The following is an 18,861-nucleotide window of genomic DNA, read 5'->3' on the forward strand; positions in this document are numbered from 1 at the left end:
AGGATCACTGAGATTTCAAGCTGGAATTCTTGTTGAAAAGGTTAATAGTAAATTAAGAAACAGAAGAGAGGAAGGGAGGCGAGGGTAGTGAAAAGAAAGAAGTTAATGTCTGCAGAAACAGCAAGAGCTTTTCTGAGAATATCAAAGGCATCCAGCTTCTGATTCTTCAAAATTACGTTGCTCTCCATCTCCATGCTAATGCTATCACTTCCAACTAAGCTCAAAACCTCCATCTACATGAACTTCTCCAAAGTCTTCCTTGAAAGGGTGGACTTAAAATATAGGTATATCTGACCCACTGTAATTTTCCTAGAAAATATCAAGAAGGAGAACTTGACTTCTGTTAGTTGGCCTCCAACTCTCCAAGTCCCACATGACCCATCATGTAAGCTGTCTTTTTTTTATTGTCAGTTTAAAACTTAAAATATTTCACATTCTTCGCTTTCAAGGTGTGAAAATAATCATACATTATTTCATAAGTGAAGAAGTATAAAATGTAAAGACAAAGAGATAACAAGAGAATCATCATCTTATTTATTGATATGTGCCCTTTATATAGGGAATTACACAATACCAATATGGTAAGGATATGAATACATAGATCTAGTCTAACTACATATCCTATTGGCATAAGACCAAGGCACACATAAAGAATATATAGAAAGATATAGAATATCCTAGAACACTCCCCCTTGTGCCGCGCGCTGATATGCCGATGGTGCTGATCTGTTGCCTCGTCAAAAACCTCGTCAAGTCACAAAAACCCTGTGGGAGAAAAATTGAACCTTGATCGTAGGAGAAAAAGAGTACAACGCACCCTTCACATTTGATAGCGACATGTATGTATGTGCTAGACTCCCCCTGAAGTTCGCACCTCCCCCTGATCTTTTCATCAATCATAGGACTCTTCCTGATTTTTACTAATCACGGAAATTTCAACAACTTAGCATGTCAATACTCTTTAACATATCTTCAAATATGGCATTAGGTAATGATTAACTAAATCATGCCGTATTGTCCTCAAATGATCTTTTACACTTAGATCTTGAGGAGAAGACCGCTTGTGAACTCAAAACATAAGTTCGTGCAGGAAATTAGATTTCTGCGTAGCATGACCTTCAGTTACTAGAATAGCTGTAACTTCCTCAAGGAAATACATATGAACGAACCGTAAACGTTTTTGGAAACTAGACTCATATAGCTTTCCAGCCGTATATTACACACGTTCTGGTTCGTCAGGAGCTATTCACAAAGTCCGGTCGAAGTTAACTGTTTTGCCAAAATCAGATTCTCGGACAGATTCGTCCTACTTTATGAAAATGGCTATAACTCACTCAATATGATAGGTATGATCAAATGGTTAGTGTCCCTGGAAAGTAGACACATAGAACTTTCCAATGGTACCAATTTCACCATTTTCTAATGAGTGAGATTTCCTGTAGGTCCCGTGGAAGTTAACCTACACAACTTGGCAGATTCTGATTTCGCTTTTGATGTGTCTTTCTTATGTAGGGATAGAATAAGCCTCAACCTTTCATACCATTAAGTATTGAAAAAAGAGTTACTGCCATTACATTGGCATTGCGTAGGCGCATAGCTACACTTAGCTTTACAACTTTTCATAGCGAATGAGATGTCAAGTCTTTCGTATTGTGTTGAGTACATTGATGCGTCTTATTGTACTTAGATGGGAACTCCATCTCTTAACACATATTTGTCATCTTGCTTTAGACAAAACAATGGATCTCTCTTTAGAGCAAAGACCTTGACTAATCATAGGAGTATATGTAGGCCTCACTAGTTATAGAGCGCCTAAGCCGATTGATGGAAAATCATCATCAATACAGTCATCGAGTGCCTTATCGAGACCGTGTCTTTCCAAGATCTTTTTCTTCAGATGTTGATACATATTGGCATCTCTTGATCCATCAAGAATCCATGTAAATCCAGAATGAACACGCAAAGACATAATTCACCATATCCCTTCCAAATCAAGTAGAGTCCATGTGCGTTTCAATATATTTAGCAAACGCATGCTCCTGTGGTTTGGAGCCACTTGATTCGGATGAATGAAGTTTGTTTAAGAGCTTCATCTATATCTCTGATCCCATAGAGATGTTATTATGACCACATTCATAAGTTGCATGTTCAGTTATTCTGAAACTACCAAACTGACAAAGTAGTGGAGTTCAATGACATCCATTACGAGAGCATCTCATCGTAGTCGATCTCAGTGCGTGTTCGTGAGAGACCCGCGCCATAAGGTGAGTCGGAGCTCTTGTCTCACTACGCTATCTAACAAAGGTATAGTTAATAGGGTTTAGCTTGCGGTGTCGGCATCACCTGCCCAAGGACCTATCTCTTTGTTAATCCTAGATCGCATCTTTCCGTTAGGCCAATCAACTAAGTTGATATCCATCAACTAAAGGTGGTTCGATAGTAGACTCATTATCCCACGTCCTCATGTACACTAGTGTAATACTTGTAGAGATCTCTATATGGATTGGATTTGACATTGAGGCGTCCCCCAACGATAATCACAATTCAGACTTCATGAGACGGATTTGAGTATCACTGATCAATGGATCAGGTTGTGCCAAGCTCGCTTTCTTCCTAGTGCGAGAAAGTATCGAACCTAAGGGCCTCCCTCCTTTTAGGAAGCCACACGGCCTTGTGACACCAATTTTGCCACTATATGGCGTCACTATATCACCATCCATGGTGATGGCGTCAAGACCAACACCTTTTGGTCGCGCCATATCCTCTTGATGGGACATCAATCCTTGCAGACATATTTGCAGCATGTGATCTCGTCACTTTAACACTTTAAGCATTTGGGATCAAGATGAGACTTAGTGGGGACAAACCACGATGATTCACGTTGTTCCACTTATCTCCCCCTAACGGCGGGAATATTGTCTCATCAAAGTGACAATCCGCAATATAGCAGTGAAAGAGATCGCCTGACAAGGTTTCTACATATGCGGATTATAGGTGGAGGTTAACATCCAACCTAAATACTTATTCATCTCAAATGCCATCATTGTGCGCAGTGGCAGTGCGATTTGGCACCTAGAATAAACATCTAGCTGAGCTCAAAGATTGGAGATCCGTTTCAATCTTGTTTGAACTCAAGGATTGCAATCCTGGTACACAGTCATGAGCTGTAGTACAAAAATATTCAATGATGGTGGGTCGTAGATGAATAGTAAAGCTGCATGCAAATATTCCATAGCCTCAAGACGCAATAGAAAGATTGGTGCGCATTAATAATGTTCGAGTGACAAGCTAAAGTTGCTTGATCGTAGCCTCGGTGAGATCGTATTGCGTGTGAACATGGGGTACAGGACACTTCAACTTACATCCCGATAAACTTCTTTAAAGAATGAGTAGTGAGCCCGTAGAAGCATAAGCAGCATAAGCAGTAGATAATAGTGTAACACGTGACCAGTGTGTTAACACTTCAACCAACACCATAAAACATAAAAAGGTGTCCGCAAGTTGGTTGTATCTATCTACATAGTTTGATGTAAGAATGGAATGTTCACTTTTGTGTCATTTAGCGTAGGAGGGTCTCACTTCTAATAATTTAGCTAAAGAATAGGCTTTCAAAACGAGCAATGAGCATTGCAGGGGGTCAATGCGACATCGAGGGTCAATGCGACATCGAGGGGAGCAATGTCGCATTGCAGGGGGCCAATGCGACATCAAGGGTCAATGCGACATCGAGGGGAGCAATGTCGCATTGCAGGGGGCCAATGCGACATCAAGGGAAGGCCGGTGCACCTCAATTGCTTGAGGAATTGCCCGGACGACCTCCAGGTAGTTGGAGTCATGTTCGGGTGACGTCAATGTTCCCCGGGTCACCACCATGCTTCATGGTGATGCTAGATCTCGAATGTCTTCGTTTTGAGCAGAAGAATGGATGTCCATGAGAATTTCTCAAAATTTGGACCATTATATCTCTTCCAGGTTGACCAATTTGGTCAAACCAAAGCCTATATGAGTTGGTGTCCCAAATATCATGTTTGGCGACAACATGGGATTCGATATTCGAATCGTAGTGACATACAGTCCACTAGATTGACTCATAAATTTCTCCAAGATGCGCTTCAATCCGCATTCATGAGAAGGTATACACAAAAGAATTCTGATTCATTCTCACAATGTGTTTTCAAATGAAAACTATTAGCATGAATGTCTTTAAAGCTCAACATGGTTCGATTGCCTCTCAATGTATAGAGAGCATCTGTGACGTTTATCATGGTGCCATGAGACATCAAGATTCAAGCTAAACCGCATCCCTGAATGACTGGTATGATTCAATCATTGTAGTCACAGAAGATTTACAAATGCACAAAATCCAAAGATAGTTGCCGGTTCCTTAGAATGTTGTGGATAGTTCCACTATATGCGAAGCATTCAATGTCTTGATGAGACATATCTACAAGGAGTAGATAGGCGAGTTAATAGTTCCACTTGAACCATTTAGAAGGACTGAAAGAAGCTATGAAAAGCTGCAATGCCGATAATGCATAAAAATTTCCGCGCAGAATGACCTTTGTGCACTAAAACAGCTATAACTTCTTCGTTAAAATAGATATAGATGAACCACGAAAGGTTCTGAAAACTAGACTCGTAGAGCTTTCCAATGATATAAAGCTCACTGTCTGGTTCGTCCGGAGCTGTTCACAAAGATCAAACAAAGTTGACTGTTTAGAAGGGACAGATTGCTGTTTTTCACAGAATTGGCATGTGCAAAGCTGTGAAGCTTGCAGGTGACGTGTAGGCCTTTGCCTTAGCCAAAAGTGATGTGCGTATGATCAAAATGAAGTCCTTTAAGTCGTTCCAAGGTCGTAAACTCCATGACTAGTTAGCAAAAGCTCCTTGACATGGACATAAACTAACTCAGAGGACCTAGAGGATTCGATCATGATGATAATTTTCCGGTTTTGATAAGTCTTCAACGTCTTTTGCAAGACGGCAATTGGTTTAATAGCGTAGGGGGATCCAAAATCAAAAGCTTTCGGTAACTCCAAGTCAGCATGACCAGGCATGTCCGTGGAGGGTCGATAGTGCGAGGCACAATTGAAACCACTATCTCCTTAATTTCGGACAATTCTAAGATATCACATTGAGCTTGGATGAGCCTAGTTGAACAATTAATGATGGAAAATCCGCTAAAGGGTAGAAGACTTAACCGGAAACACGTTAGAGATCCTTCTTGAGGATGCAAGGCCGTGCATCATCTTCACTTGGAAGAGACCAAAACGGCACAATCTAACCATGTGGATTGTAAATATGCCATGCTTCTAAGGACGATGTAAAAATATACATCTTGTTTGTAAATCAATACGAACCATAAGAGGAGAATAGTTTCATAACTTCGAAAAAATTCTCAAGGCATTCATTATTGCTAATGTGAGTACATCGAGGTTTCAAATAGACGAAGGACGTCGATACAACGCCTTAGTACATATAGCTTGGAACGAAAATCAATGTCTAGTCGATGACGTCAAAGTCATGGGTAGCTAGAGCAGGATCCGAATCTTTGAAATTCGCGATCATGAGGATGACGTTCTTGTCCTCATATTTATTTTCTATACCTTTTTGTATGCATTCACAATTTGAAGGAGCTTGACAATCTTGAACCAGTGATTCGAAGATCCACAACGGTTGCATTGTCATAAGTTGACGTGGGTAGTTTTGACAAAATGGTGTCTAGACTGGGAGTGTCGCTATTAGAGCCGGCGACACCTCCCCCTCTTTTCTAGACATCGGCACGACATTTTCTGCCGTTGCCATGACCCATATTGTTGTCCCCACATTAGGGGATGATCCTAAATAAATTTATCACATTAGCGTATATATACAATTCCCGTTTGTATGATCAAAATCAAGTCTCGTTGGTAATTCCAAACCAACTTGGAGGACCTAGAGAACTTGATGATGATCGAATCCGCTAAAAGTTATGGATCATGATGCCACAAAAGATCATCGACAATATGTAGTCAATTAAAGTGGTAACTCAACAAGTAGAGTTATATGGACGTTTCAAGAAACGCTTCATGAGTGCATTCCACAGTACTTTGTGATCATTAATTTTTGCACAGATTGCCATTGAAGGTTTGTCGATGTGGCGCGTCAAAGACTTTGAGCGCAAGAGATGTGAAATCTCGGCATCTAGGCTTGTTAGCCTGGGGGTCAAAATATGTGGTTTAATCATTTCCAGTGAAAGGTTCCACAGATACCAAGCGAAGATTCGCCTTAGGTATCGAGTACGTCAAAACTCAATGAGCAAAATGTTACGTTGCTCTTGCATACAAAACCAAGCTGTTATGAGACTCGATAGAGGTCACAAACAATGCTTTTAATGGTTTGTCCTTCGGATTGATCATACACAATCCGGAAAAAGCCGCGAATTGATCAAACACAATTCGGAAAAGGCCTCGGATTGATCAAACACAATCCGGAGAAAGGTCGGGGTTGATCATACACAACCCGGACAAGGAAGCAAGAGTGATCAAACACACTCTTGACCCGCGAATAAAATTCCGGGATTTTTGGTACCTTTCTGGTTTCCTTGGAAGACGAGCAATCTTGAAATCTTTGGTTTCTAGAGGCTGCCGAGAGGAGAAACAACGTTTCGCCTACTTATACTTCGAATTTGGGGCTGAAAATTTTATAAGAGGAGCAGCTCTGGATGGGGAAGCTGTTGTCAAAATTTCAGGTTGATCGGAGCAAGGGAAGGTGGTGAACCGGTGGTCGGTAGCGGCGGCGGCGGTCTGGAATATTCCGGCGGCCGGTTCGGAAACTTTCCGGCCGGTTCTCAGGGTGAGGCCGGCGGCGTTGGATCCGGGACGGAGAGAGCTTTCTGGATATAAAATTCCGGCGGAGGGCAGTCGAAATTTTGGTCGGAAATCGGGAAAAACAAGGCTGCCTGATTTTAGGGTCTGGAAAAAAAAATGGTGGGTTATTGGCTCTAGGGTTAGCACAAAGTGCATGATAACGTGATGAAGTATAAAGTGTAGAGACAAAGAGATAGCAAGAGAATCATCATCTTATTCATTGATAGGTGGCCTTTATATAGGGAATTACACAATACCAATATGGTAAGGATATGAATACATAGATCTAGTCTAACTACATATCCTATTGGCATAAGGCCAAGGCACACATAAAGAATATATAGAAAGATACAGAATATCCTAGAACAATAAGTACTCTTATAAGGACTAGTCAATTCAAGGTTTTTTTTTTTTTTTGGGTAATAACTAATAAGTTCAAGGTTTATATCCCTTTCAATACAACAAACGAAACATGAACGCATAGATGAAACACATTGAAATTGTACATATGTAATGATAATCATTTATTGAAGAAGACCTTAAAATGTTGTGTGCCTGATGATGATCAAATCAGTGTACTTGCTTGTGGTTCCGATTCATACACAGCTCTGATCACCGGCTCTGTTAGCCTTGATCATCAACCTCTTCTCTATAACCCGGTTCTTGCAATCATGGAAATATATCACGAAGACAACTAACTTGAATGCATTCCCCAAGCACAACAAGCTACTCTGCGCAACGAGAATTCCACTCCCCCTTTCTTTGCAGCCGAAATAGAGACATGGCAGCCTGAATGTTACTTCCCCAGCAACGAAAATCAGCATCAAAAGAAAGCCTCGACACTCGTTGCCAGTGCTTAGATACGTTACTATACCGAATGCCTTGGTTCCATATATCCCCTCCAATATCGAGATCACAATACTCATATTCCATATCACATTCCATGCCAAATACATTGTTAGCAGTGCTGCACTTGCTATACAACACCATAAAGCTAAGAGTTTATCATGGTTAATGTACCTGAAAACAAAAGAGTAGCTTGTAGCTGACCATACAAATCCGAGTAGATCACTACAGGTCGACAAGATGAGAACATAGACAGATGTGATAAGAAAAGCTTTCAGTCTGGCTTTGTCGAAAGGTTGATTACATACCATTTCCTTCAGAGTCATTGGCGTCTCTTCTTTGTATATCTTCGAGGTCAAATTAGCAATTGCAAGCATGGTGATGAGCTCTAGGAGATGGAGAGACACCAGATAGAGAAGAGATTGTTGAATCAACTCACAAGGAAACTCTGTGTTCCATTCCCGGGTTACATCAAATGGTAATGACCAAGTAAAATTGGACCAATCAAACATGTAGTCCTCAAAATAATAAACAAAGGCCGGATGCTTTAGAATTTGTGATACTTGATCCTGGATTTTTTGCAGGAAAGGTTGATAGTAAACCAAGAAACAGAAGAGAGGAAGTGAAGCAAAGATAGTGAAGACAAAGAAGTTGATGTTTCTGGCAGAGATACCAAAAGCTTTTCTAAGAATATCAAAGCCACCCAGCTTCTGGTTCGTCAACATCAGGCTGCTCTTCATCTCCATTCTAGCTTACTCTCAATTCAGCTCAAGTCGAATACACATCTTAAGGAACTTCAAGTCTTCCTTGATGGGGTGGACTTGAGATAAGAAAAATCAACTTTAAGGTCTAGTGCCCCAAGAAAGTGTGGTCACAGAAGCATCCAAAACATGCGTTGATCTTGACTTGCTATATTTCAAGAAATAAGTTAACAAATTTTTTTAGGGGAATTTTGACAGGATCTCTATGGAATGAGTGACATAAGAACAAGAAATTAACAAGCAGACGTTAGATTAGGAATGACAGAATACAAACAATCAGTCTTTACAAAACTTGCAAAAATGAGATTGAGGAGAAACATATTTTCTAAGGAAATTGAAATTTGCACTCTGGTTTTACAATTCACACTCTTTTTATCTTTCAATAAGTTGTGTTTTGTCTTTAGTATTATGTGTTATATCTTTTTATAAAAATTTAACTAATCAATCCCTCTGAAATATCACTTAAATATAAGATATAAATAAGATATGAACATTTTATTGTGAACCATATGTTCAGTTAGAATATACTAAGCAGAAGGAGACCTTGACTTTGACTTTTGTTTCTTAGCTCCCAAGTCCCAACCAAACACACATATATAAGGTAAGTCTTAATATCCATTATTCTCCTCAGAAAAACATTGGATAAAAATTATTATAAGAAAATCCAAAAAGCAAACATTATCCATGGCCATGAGAGCCACCTCTTAATGTCGACCTTCTCCCTCAAAACATTTCTTACCAATTCTTCCATGGCTTCCACCAGTGCTACTTGCTCTTCTTCACTTTGCAACAAAATCTCCAACTTCTCAGTCGTTCGCTCACTCACCCATATTCCAGCTCACTTACAACCTCAGTTCAAACCCCCTAAACCCCTTAAACCCCTGAGGCTCAAAGCCCATTGCTCTCTCTTCTCTCGCCTCTCTTCTCTCCACCATTTCCGCCGCCCCTGTTCCGCCTTAGACGGCCTCGAAGTCGAAGAAGGCAATGAAAGCTCGGAGGAAGAAAAGGACCCACAAGCAGAATTGCTTGAAGAAGAAGAAGGAGGAGAGGAAGAGCCAAAGGGGGAAGCAGGGTCTGACGGAAGTGACGCTGGGAGGCTCTACGTGGGGAACTTGCCTTATTCTATGACTTCTACCCAGTTGTCTGAGATTTTCGGCGAGGCGGGTACTGTGACTTATTCTGAGGTTTGAGCTTTTCCTCTCTGGTGTTTCCATCGTTTTCCTTGATGTGGTTGTGGAATTGTTGGTGATTATTTTGTTCTTGGTTGAATTTTGGTGTAGATTATTTATGATAGAGTTACTGATAGGAGCAGGGGTTTTGGGTTTGTTACAATGGCGAATGTTGAGGAAGCTCAAGAGGCCATTCGGATGTTCGACGGCTCTGTAAGTGCTGCCATTGATGTGATTATTGTGGCTGCAGAAAACAAAGAATCTCGGGGCTGTTTGACAGTCGAGTCAATGATGGAAGCTTAAGAAGCAAGAAATCAATACCTGATTATCAACATTCTTGCTTCCTGAAGCATTGCTCCCTAATTGACTTGATCGTCAAATAGTTCCCTGGAAGGCACATCACTTCGGTTTTCCTATTCACTTCGAATGAGGGGCAATCCGAGGTTCTATGCTTGAGGGGTTTTCTGCTACCACTCAGGTGTTATTTGATTTTTGAATGCAGTGGTTAATTTTTCGTTTGGTGATGGTGGCAATGGTTGACAGCAAGTAGGCGGACGAACTGTGAGGGTAAACTTCCCGGAAGTGCCAAGAGGAGGTGAAAGGGAAATTTTGGGACCTAAGATGAGGAATACCGGCTACAAGGTGTACATAGATAGTCCTAATAAGATCTATGCAGGGAACCTTGGTTGGGGCCTGACATCCCAGGGTCTTAAGGATGCCTTTGAAGGACAGCCAGGATTATTGGGTGCCAAGGTCATTTATGAGAGGGGCTCTGGAAGATCCCGAGGTTTTGGATTCGTCACTTTTGACACTGCTGCCAATGCAGAAGCTGCTGTGACTGCTATGAACGGAGTGGTAAGTAGAGTCATGTTCCTTGTAGAGTGAATTATGCCAACTGATCACTGGTTCTAAAATAATCTGTGTGGTTGTCTGTGAAATTGCATTACAGGAGGTTGATGGGCGGGAATTGCGACTAAACATGGCTTCAGAAAGAGCTAGGACTGTAACTGTTACTCCACCTCCAGCAGCAGAAACTAGTACAGAAAACACAGAGGCCAGTGAACTGGTTTCTCCCTCAGCATCTGAAACTACTGCAGAAGACACTACAGACAGCGGTGAAGTGGTTTCTTCCCCAGGATCAGAATCAACTGCAGAAGATGCAGACAGCAGTGAATTGGTTTCCAGTGTTAGCATCTGAATGCGAGTATGAGGAGTGAGGAGTGGCTGCTTGAATGTGCTATTTGATGGAACCCCTATAGAGTTCTGAAAGTAAATAGCAAATTCTATGCTACCAGACTAGTGTATTCTTACTCCTACACCTTTAGTCTTTTCCATACAATGTTAGTCCGTTTTGAACGATGTATACGAATTGCCGAATTGGTATCGATCATAGCAAATGGTCATGATTGTAGGTTTGTAGCCATCAATGGTTCAATGCAATGAACTTGAGCATCAGCAAGGGAATGCTAATTGCTTCTTCCTCTTTTTTGGTCAGACTGCGAATGCTATTCGACCTATACAGGATGTCAAAAGGAGGTCTGGACCAGGCCTATCTTAATCAAGCTCGTTATTGTTTAATGATATCAACCCCTACTTGAAATCGACACTCTCCAAGAGCTAGGTCTCCTACCCTTCATTTATCCAAACCATAATGAGGAATTGATCATACATGCAGTTAATAATATTCGATTCCATCCCCATGGCCATGCCAGAAAACAAAAATGTATAAGAAAGAGATGATGAATAGTGAATAGCTACAACAACAACAACAAAGAACTAGAAGAAGAAATTAATTGGCAACTTACAGTAGCCAAGTACCATTTGTGTGGTAGCTAGTCTCCCCATTTAGTGAAAGTTGTGAGTTCAGCTCCCGAAACATTAGTTACTATAAAACTTTGTCTAAATAAGCAACTATGTTATCTTCTCATATCGAAATAGTCCGTAAAGTTTCAATCTTTTTCCGTTGAACATTGGACATGCATGCGCACTCATCCTATATTCCTAAATTTCTAGCGCCGGCGCCGGCCACGTTCAAAGCGTAGAGCTTATGATGTTGGATAAGAGTCATAAACAATGCCGTTTTTGGTAGTACCGTAGTAAAGACAAAGTATGGCTAGCTAGCTTCGTTTCCGGGTAAGGTTCATCAATATTTATGCTTTGGTAATTTCAGAGGAGGCCATTGCACGAACCTACCATCAAGACGGTGGAGCTAGGGTTTGCAAGCAAAAAGGCCTCGGTGCCTAGGTTGATCACCACCGATATTGTCCTCACCGTGGCACTTGATTGTTAATGAACACTCTTTGGGGTTTTGAAGTGTGAGGTTTTCTTTTTAGGCCTCAGCAAATATTACTGAGGATTTGTTACTTATAAACTGCATATTTCTCCACTCCTTCTCGATATGGGATTAGTTTCCACTACATATTTTCCCACATATTGTTATCCTAGAAATACTGGGATATGGAGCGTATGGATTACCTTTGTTGAGTGTACTAGTTCATAGAGAATGCAACAAGTTCTCACGTATGAACCTAAGGCCTGGCAATGGCTTCTGGCATGACATACCCCTACCATGACTTCAACATGGCAGGACTGTTATTTTGTCAGCATGCAACTATATGAAGTTTTCGATGAAGTATTGAAAATGGTTTAATGTGCATTAGACCTTGATGCAGCTTGAGATTAAAAAAAAAAAAAAATCTGAACTGTTAAACAAGATATTCCCTCAACTCAAGAACAAAATGAATTACAATTTTCAGCCAGGCAAGTAAAATACAAAATTTAATGCAACTTTTGTGGTTACTATCCACCACCTATTTTTAGAAGAAAGATCACACATGAATATTACGACTGCAAAAAAGGAACTGAATGACCTTTGGGCTTCGGCAAGAAGGAACCTTAGTTGCATCACTGAGGGTCGTGCCCAGCAAGTAAAGAATCTGCTGCAGAATCTAAGTCTTGAGGAAAGAAAACCCTGCACAACCGTAGATTGTTATCAAGTCAAATAATGTAATATCTGGCCTGATCATGCTCAGGTAGCACCGGCAGACCTCTTCAAGGCCATGGTATATATGAATTGAAATTTCATCAGAGAGCTATATCGATCTAAATCAGACCAGCAAAGCTACCTGCAAGTGTTCTGGTATAATGTCCTGCTCAGCTGACTTACATCACTGATTCCTTTACAACCAGCTATCACCTCAAGAACTTGCCTGAAAATAGAAGTCATGTTGAATGAAGAAGCAGATACATAATTATGAGGTTAAACAGAAACGTCAGAGGACAAATGGCACTTCTCGAAGAAGAATCAACAAATTCCATGTACTTATGTAAGGATTTATGAAAAGTGAAAGAAGTTCACAAGTGTCTTCACATCAAGTTTAGGCCAAACAATATTAAAAGTGTTACGCTTCGTAACAGAAAGGTGGTTGTCTCAACAACCATTATTGCATATCTGGAACAAATGTTTAAGTCCATGGGTTATCTTCTCTCAGTAAAAAGTTTAACATGCACAACGTTCCAGATATAATTTAGTAAGAGCAGGCCAACCATCACAAATCATTAATTCTGACAAATATAATTCCCAAATTAGACGCACGCGCCCAGCCTACATATTATCTTGTGAGATATGATGATTAGATATCTTACTATAAAACTTATGAGTGATGTGACTTCTTGCCAGAGTACTATATTACTTCAAAATGGGTGGAATTACAATTCAGGGGAAGTTTCACAGTTCAATGTCAAACTACAAGACTTCACTTCATACAGCTTTGGTATTCATTTATATTATTTCCACAAGAAAAAAAAAAGTACATGATATGGTGGTAGAAACAATTACAACTTACCGCACCAAGCAAGGTTCATTGCGATCTTTAACAATGCACTCTTGATCATACTTCTCTTTCTTCTTAGAAGGCCATGTGGACTTCACAAACTTAATCCCAGCATGACTGTTCTTGATTCCACAATATGGAGAATCTGTTTCAATCATCATTCTCTCAATAGGAATGCCTCTTACAACATCAAGATTCTCGGTTGTCTTCAAAGAACAACCATTCACACCTGTTAGTAACAAAAAGCTTATATTCATGAGCTTGACTTGAAAGTTACAACCAAGATGAAAAGTTTAAACATGTAACTAGAGCTATTCGTAAACTAGGGGAAGACAATTGGCACAACAGAACACCAAGACAGGTCAGACAAACGATGCCCCTTTCCTATCCCAGAAAAAGTAAATGGCCAAATAAAATCACCCCCATCAAACCTAACTTTTTTTCACAATCAATCTCTAAAAACATTATGTCATCTTTATCAATGGCAAAGTTACCTAAACATGCATTCGGGTCATCTTATTATGGACTTGTTAAGGTCCAGACCGTTTTTCTCAACATGTAAATAAAAATTCCAGTCTAGGCACTACAAGGACCTTATTCATCCCACCACACCCCCCCCCCCCACCCCCACCACACACACACACACACACACAGGGGGATGATACGATGGAGTGGATTTGATAATTTGATAAAACTAAATCATTCTGGTTCCACATTTGATAATTTGATAAAACTGTATCAGTCTAGTCATATTAGATCATTCTGGTTCCACATTTGACATCCACTTCATAATTTGGTAAAACTATATCTAAAAAATTTCTAAGAACATTTATAAAACATACGAACCAGAAACTCGTCTGAGAGACAGATTATAACTCTATCTAGAAAATTCACCTATATACATGTTGTTGATGGAAAGAAGTTTATCACAATCATCTGCACTACCAGTAAATGAATGGGCCACCCCAGCAGTGAATCTGTGATATAGAAGAGAAGGTAAAAGGTTTATGCCCAAAAGCATTGCAGAATGCCATCATATATAAGTGAAAGATAGTTATGGGATGTCTTTTGATGCCCATTCTAAAATGGGAAACGATAACACAAAACAAGAGAAAAAGTTCTATCTTTCTCTTTACCAAATTCAAATATTCAACCGAAAACTTAATCTGGAGCTACAATTCCTCTAATCTAAGATGCAACTGGAATGTCACTTCTCTATTTTTCTTGGCAGCAAATTTTGATAGTGGAACTATGGTGACAGAAATCTCACCTGCCCCTGTTTCTTTCTACAATTTCACAGAAATCTTGAGCAGCTGCACGCATATGCAGAAACATGGGCAGCTTAGTGGCATGTGCCAATTCAAACTGCTTCTCAAAATACCTAAGTTTACAATACAAACATATTATGAAAACTACATAATGCATCATTTGATGGAAAGAAGATAAGAAACGTGCAAGCAATAGAAAATAAAAAGGCAAAAAAAAACATTTTGTCTCTGAGAAACAATTCATACTTCTTTTGAATCTCCGGAGGGCAAAACTGAACCCTGTCATAGTCCAGTCCACACTCACCAATTGCAACCACCTTCAAAACAAAAGAGGAGAACATAAGCAGCACATAATCAGTTGCATTACATTGAATATCAGTTACACCACTGTTCGTAACAGGTTGTAAATTACATCACAAGCAATGATAAAGCAATATCCTAAATATATGAGCACACCTTCCCTTTCTGTATTCCCTCTTTGGCCAACGAAAAAAGCGCCTGGAAATGCTTCTCTGGATCCCCGCTCTCATCAAATTCCTGAACCAAAAACACAATAAACCACATTCACTTCCAAACACCACCATCAAACATACATTTTGCCCCCAACAAAACAATGAGGAAAAAAAAAACAAAAAAAAAAACCTTGCATCTAGTTGGGTGCACACCCACAGTACAAAAAAGCCTTGCTGTAAAAAAAAAAATCCCAAATTCGTTAAAATTATTATTTTACACACAGCATATAGTGATAGCAAACAAAACAAAGAAAGTGAGGATAAACCATCAGTTTGAGCAATTGTGAGAGCTTCCTTTGATTCCTCAAGTGATCCACCAGTCACCTATACAATTCACAAAAACGTAATTCCAACTTCAGAGCCGCACTAAACCAAATTAACTAGAGCATCACAAAGAAAGAAAGAGAAGGAGAAATTACGATGATGCGGTCGACGCCGGCGGCCCAAGCGCGGCTGAGAACGGTTGCGATATCGGAGACGTGGCACTGCTTCCCATTGTAGAGGCCTTTGAACATTCCATCTGGTAATTTTTGTGTTCGTTAGATTTTGAGGAAGGAGATTGAATTGGAATATGGAAACAAAGTGTTTGATGAAATGCGTGACTGACTGACTGACCTGTGAAGTTAACGGCTATATCTGTAAATGGGGAAGAGAATGGGAGATTGAGTTAGTTGGAGAGAGAATGGAGGAAAATAGAGGAGAGAAGAGTGGACTTGCCTATCATGCGGATTGTCGCCATACCGAGAGAGAGAGAAAGAGAGCGAGAGAGAGAGAGCTGCTTGTATAAAAAGTAAAAAAAATAAATAAATAAACAAAATAAAAACTAAAACAATTAGTCAATTATGAATAAAGCCGGAGAGTTTGTGAAATTACCGAGTCTTAGAACCGGAGACTTGTAACCGCATTAAAGTGATTTAAGGGTGAGTGAATCTTTGCTTTGCTCGATAAGAGATATGTGGTTATTTTAGTTTGTTTATTTTGATGAAGTCACACTAAACACCTTTAAACTTTCGGGTTAGAACAATCCCGTTCAACAAAGGTGCGTAAGAAACGACAACATGATTGTGAGTTATCTCACAAACTAAGAAGATAATCCCTTTCGCATGTTGAACTGCATATATACTGGTAGCTTTATTTTCAGTCGTATTTTCTTCAACTACAACATCCGTTTTATTGAGTTATGTAGCTTTATAGTTAGATAATTAGGAATTTGCTCGATAAATAAGTTCATAAGGCTGTCAAGCAATCTGTTATTAAAACAATAGAACATGTCGATTTGTTTATAACATGACAGAGAATATGTGCACAATACTGCAAATTGATGTACTCGATCAACGGCCAAAAGTTATGAAATATTATCTTGAAAAATTAGTCATAGGAAGACCAAATTTGAGAAATAAATCTACGCTAAAAAGGAACCAGAACATGTCATTTTTGATATATGAGTTGAATAGGAGTCTTAAAATGACCCTTGTGAACAATTTGTTTTGTCCCAGATTACTAAACCATGTAAAACAGCTTCTTTGAAACGAAGTGTTCTAACACGAGATCTCATCAAGAGAAAAACAAAAGTGTACAACAAAACACAACCAATTTAACCAATATAATCATGTACTTAATTACAAGGCCACCATATATGAAGGAAAATAAGATCGATCAAAACTTTACAACAGTTTATATGCAGTGACAATGTTGAGCTATCTATTAGTCCATGAATTAGGTATTTGACTCCTTGGTTAAGTCAATGTGGAGGCTAATATGATACCGATGATGATGAGCAAGATGAGGATACCATAACAGGTCCATTTGCGTGTGTTTTTCTGCAAGAATCTGGCCTTCTGCAACTGCTGGTTGCCGTGTTGCACGAACGAACTAGCTCGATCTACGTGACTCTCGATGTTGTCGATCTGCTCACCCTGAGCTTGAACCAGGACTGCCATGTCCAGAAACACCTGGTGCAACTCGTTCAGATTCCTCTCCATGGCTTTCACACCATTGTGCCTCTCCTGGATCTCGTATATAGTGTCTAGGACTTGGCCTCTTCCTTGCTGTTGGATTGCCTTCTGCAAAAATGTCTCACTTTCGCCTGCATATGTCTATAGAATTTAGCTAGGTAATTTACTCGCATTTTTGTATTTCTGCACTGTTTTTGTGAATTCTTCATTCATCATTAAGTAACACCGCATGCATCTCCTTTATATGCATGTTTTTCCCAAGTTTTTTTCGTAAATAGTAGAACAATATACAACTAAAAATTTACTTCAGCTTGGGGGTTGAAAATTAACAACAATTGTTATCTCAATCCTAATTAATTATTTCGCGAATCATACGCGAATGCGTATTACACCCGAATTATACATCTGTATCTCGAATTGTTTTAAAAGATACAGAAAAATTCACGTTTTTTTTTTAATTAGTCGAATTATTCGCGTATACGTATTTGTCTAATATTGAGATGGATCACTACTGTTCACCAATATATTTGACCACGATTAAACAGTTCAATTTTTTTGGTGACTAATACATTGTGAAGATGAAGCTAATAAAAAACTTTGTCAACCTAAAAGTATAAATCGGAAAAGAAATCTTACCGGTAGATATGAGAAGGTCTATGGTTTTGTCGTCCGGATTCTCTCCGGTCACAGTAAAGTACCTTCTCTGAATGGTCTCCTTGTACTCGGAGGAAATCTTCTGCCTCAAGTCATTAAAGCTCTCCATAGAATCCTTAAGCTTCTTCCTCAACCCACTCACCACAGACGTCCTTGTCCGGTCCGAGGACGACCCCGGACCGCAGCCAGGCAAGCTCCTGGCGGAGGTGTTGGACCGGTCCAGCGTTTCCAACCGAACCTTAAGGAGCTTGACCGCCTTAAGGGCAAGGTTGACGTCAGCGTCCATCCGGGTCCGGAGGTCCTTGACCTCCTTGGCCTTGTGGAGGCTCTTGCTCTGCTCGTGCGCGCTCTTGAGGCTGGTGTTGAGCTTCTGCAAGTCATTGAGCTCGGTCTGGATCAAGTCGACGTCCTCAAAGAACTTCTTGAGGTCGCTGGAGGCATCGAAGGAGGTCATCTCGATGACATGGTGGTCCGGCGAGGCCTGGGAGAAGGAGTTGGACAACAAGTCGTTCATGATTATTCAACTGTATGATAAAGATGCCCAGAGATTGAAGGTATAAGTTTGGGGGTTAATTGGAGAAGTTATACAGAGAAAATGGAGTTGAGGCAGTCAGTCTTGACTTGGGGGTCAAGTCTCGCACGCGCCTTTCAACTTCAAGTTTGAAGAGTCCCCCCTTTTACCAAGTAGATACTGCATTAGTTTAGCAGCCTTCACAACATGTTTTTCCAACCGGAACCTATTTGGATTTGGATATGTTCTTCTAGAAACTGTTAGTACGTACGTAACTGATTATGTTTCTATGTGAAGCAAATGTCTTGGGGAAACTTATTTCAAAGTTTATGTAAATAGTAAAAATATGCTAGAATATGTTAAATCAAAGAAGATGCATGCGAGGCGAAGTCCTAAACCTTGGAGTTCGATCTCCTCGCTCCAGTAGGTTGGTTAAAAGTAAGCCAACTTGGATGGTGCCTATATATGGCTGGTATTGGTGTTATAGTTCGTGATTCATCTACC

At 40.0% G+C, this 18,861-nt stretch overlaps 4 protein-coding genes across 4 annotated transcripts; 1 reads left to right on the forward strand and 3 right to left on the reverse strand.

Annotated features, from left to right (window-relative positions):
* Positions 1-7,265: 7,265 nt before the first annotated feature.
* On the reverse strand, positions 7,266-8,454 carry LOC101312170. The gene is made up of 2 exons (XM_004303384.1): positions 8,003-8,454; positions 7,266-7,868 (listed from the first exon to the last, which is right to left on the reverse strand). Exons 1-2 carry the CDS (start codon positions 8,438-8,440, stop codon positions 7,860-7,862), a joined length of 447 nt encoding a protein of 148 aa, XP_004303432.1. The 5' UTR covers positions 8,441-8,454; the 3' UTR covers positions 7,266-7,859.
* Positions 8,455-9,198: 744 nt separating this feature from the next.
* LOC101305194 (33 kDa ribonucleoprotein, chloroplastic-like) lies at positions 9,199-11,108 on the forward strand. Its single transcript, XM_004303360.1, has 4 exons — positions 9,199-9,639; positions 9,736-9,837; positions 10,168-10,479; positions 10,574-11,108. The coding sequence occupies exons 1-4, from the start codon at positions 9,205-9,207 to the stop codon at positions 10,820-10,822; spliced, it is 1,098 nt and encodes a 365-aa protein (XP_004303408.1). The 5' UTR covers positions 9,199-9,204; the 3' UTR covers positions 10,823-11,108.
* A 1,338-nt stretch (positions 11,109-12,446) lies between these two features.
* On the reverse strand, positions 12,447-15,979 carry LOC101302851 (putative deoxyribonuclease TATDN1-like). Its single transcript, XM_004303352.1, has 12 exons — positions 15,955-15,979; positions 15,853-15,873; positions 15,657-15,757; positions 15,504-15,561; positions 15,368-15,411; positions 15,182-15,262; positions 14,972-15,042; positions 14,728-14,838; positions 14,352-14,434; positions 13,470-13,686; positions 12,750-12,833; positions 12,447-12,595 (listed from the first exon to the last, which is right to left on the reverse strand). Exons 1-12 carry the CDS (start codon positions 15,974-15,976, stop codon positions 12,529-12,531), a joined length of 960 nt encoding a protein of 319 aa, XP_004303400.1. The 5' UTR covers positions 15,977-15,979; the 3' UTR covers positions 12,447-12,528.
* Positions 15,980-16,759: 780 nt separating this feature from the next.
* Positions 16,760-18,509, reverse strand: LOC101308300 (syntaxin-121-like). The gene is made up of 2 exons (XM_004303371.1): positions 17,829-18,509; positions 16,760-17,323 (listed from the first exon to the last, which is right to left on the reverse strand). The coding sequence occupies exons 1-2, from the start codon at positions 18,358-18,360 to the stop codon at positions 16,974-16,976; spliced, it is 882 nt and encodes a 293-aa protein (XP_004303419.1). The 5' UTR covers positions 18,361-18,509; the 3' UTR covers positions 16,760-16,973.
* Between the last annotated feature and the right edge of the window lie 352 nt (positions 18,510-18,861).

Source organism: Fragaria vesca, linkage group LG6 (assembly GCF_000184155.1).
Source record: "Fragaria vesca subsp. vesca linkage group LG6, FraVesHawaii_1.0, whole genome shotgun sequence".
Classification (NCBI taxonomy): domain Eukaryota; kingdom Viridiplantae; phylum Streptophyta; class Magnoliopsida; order Rosales; family Rosaceae; genus Fragaria; species Fragaria vesca.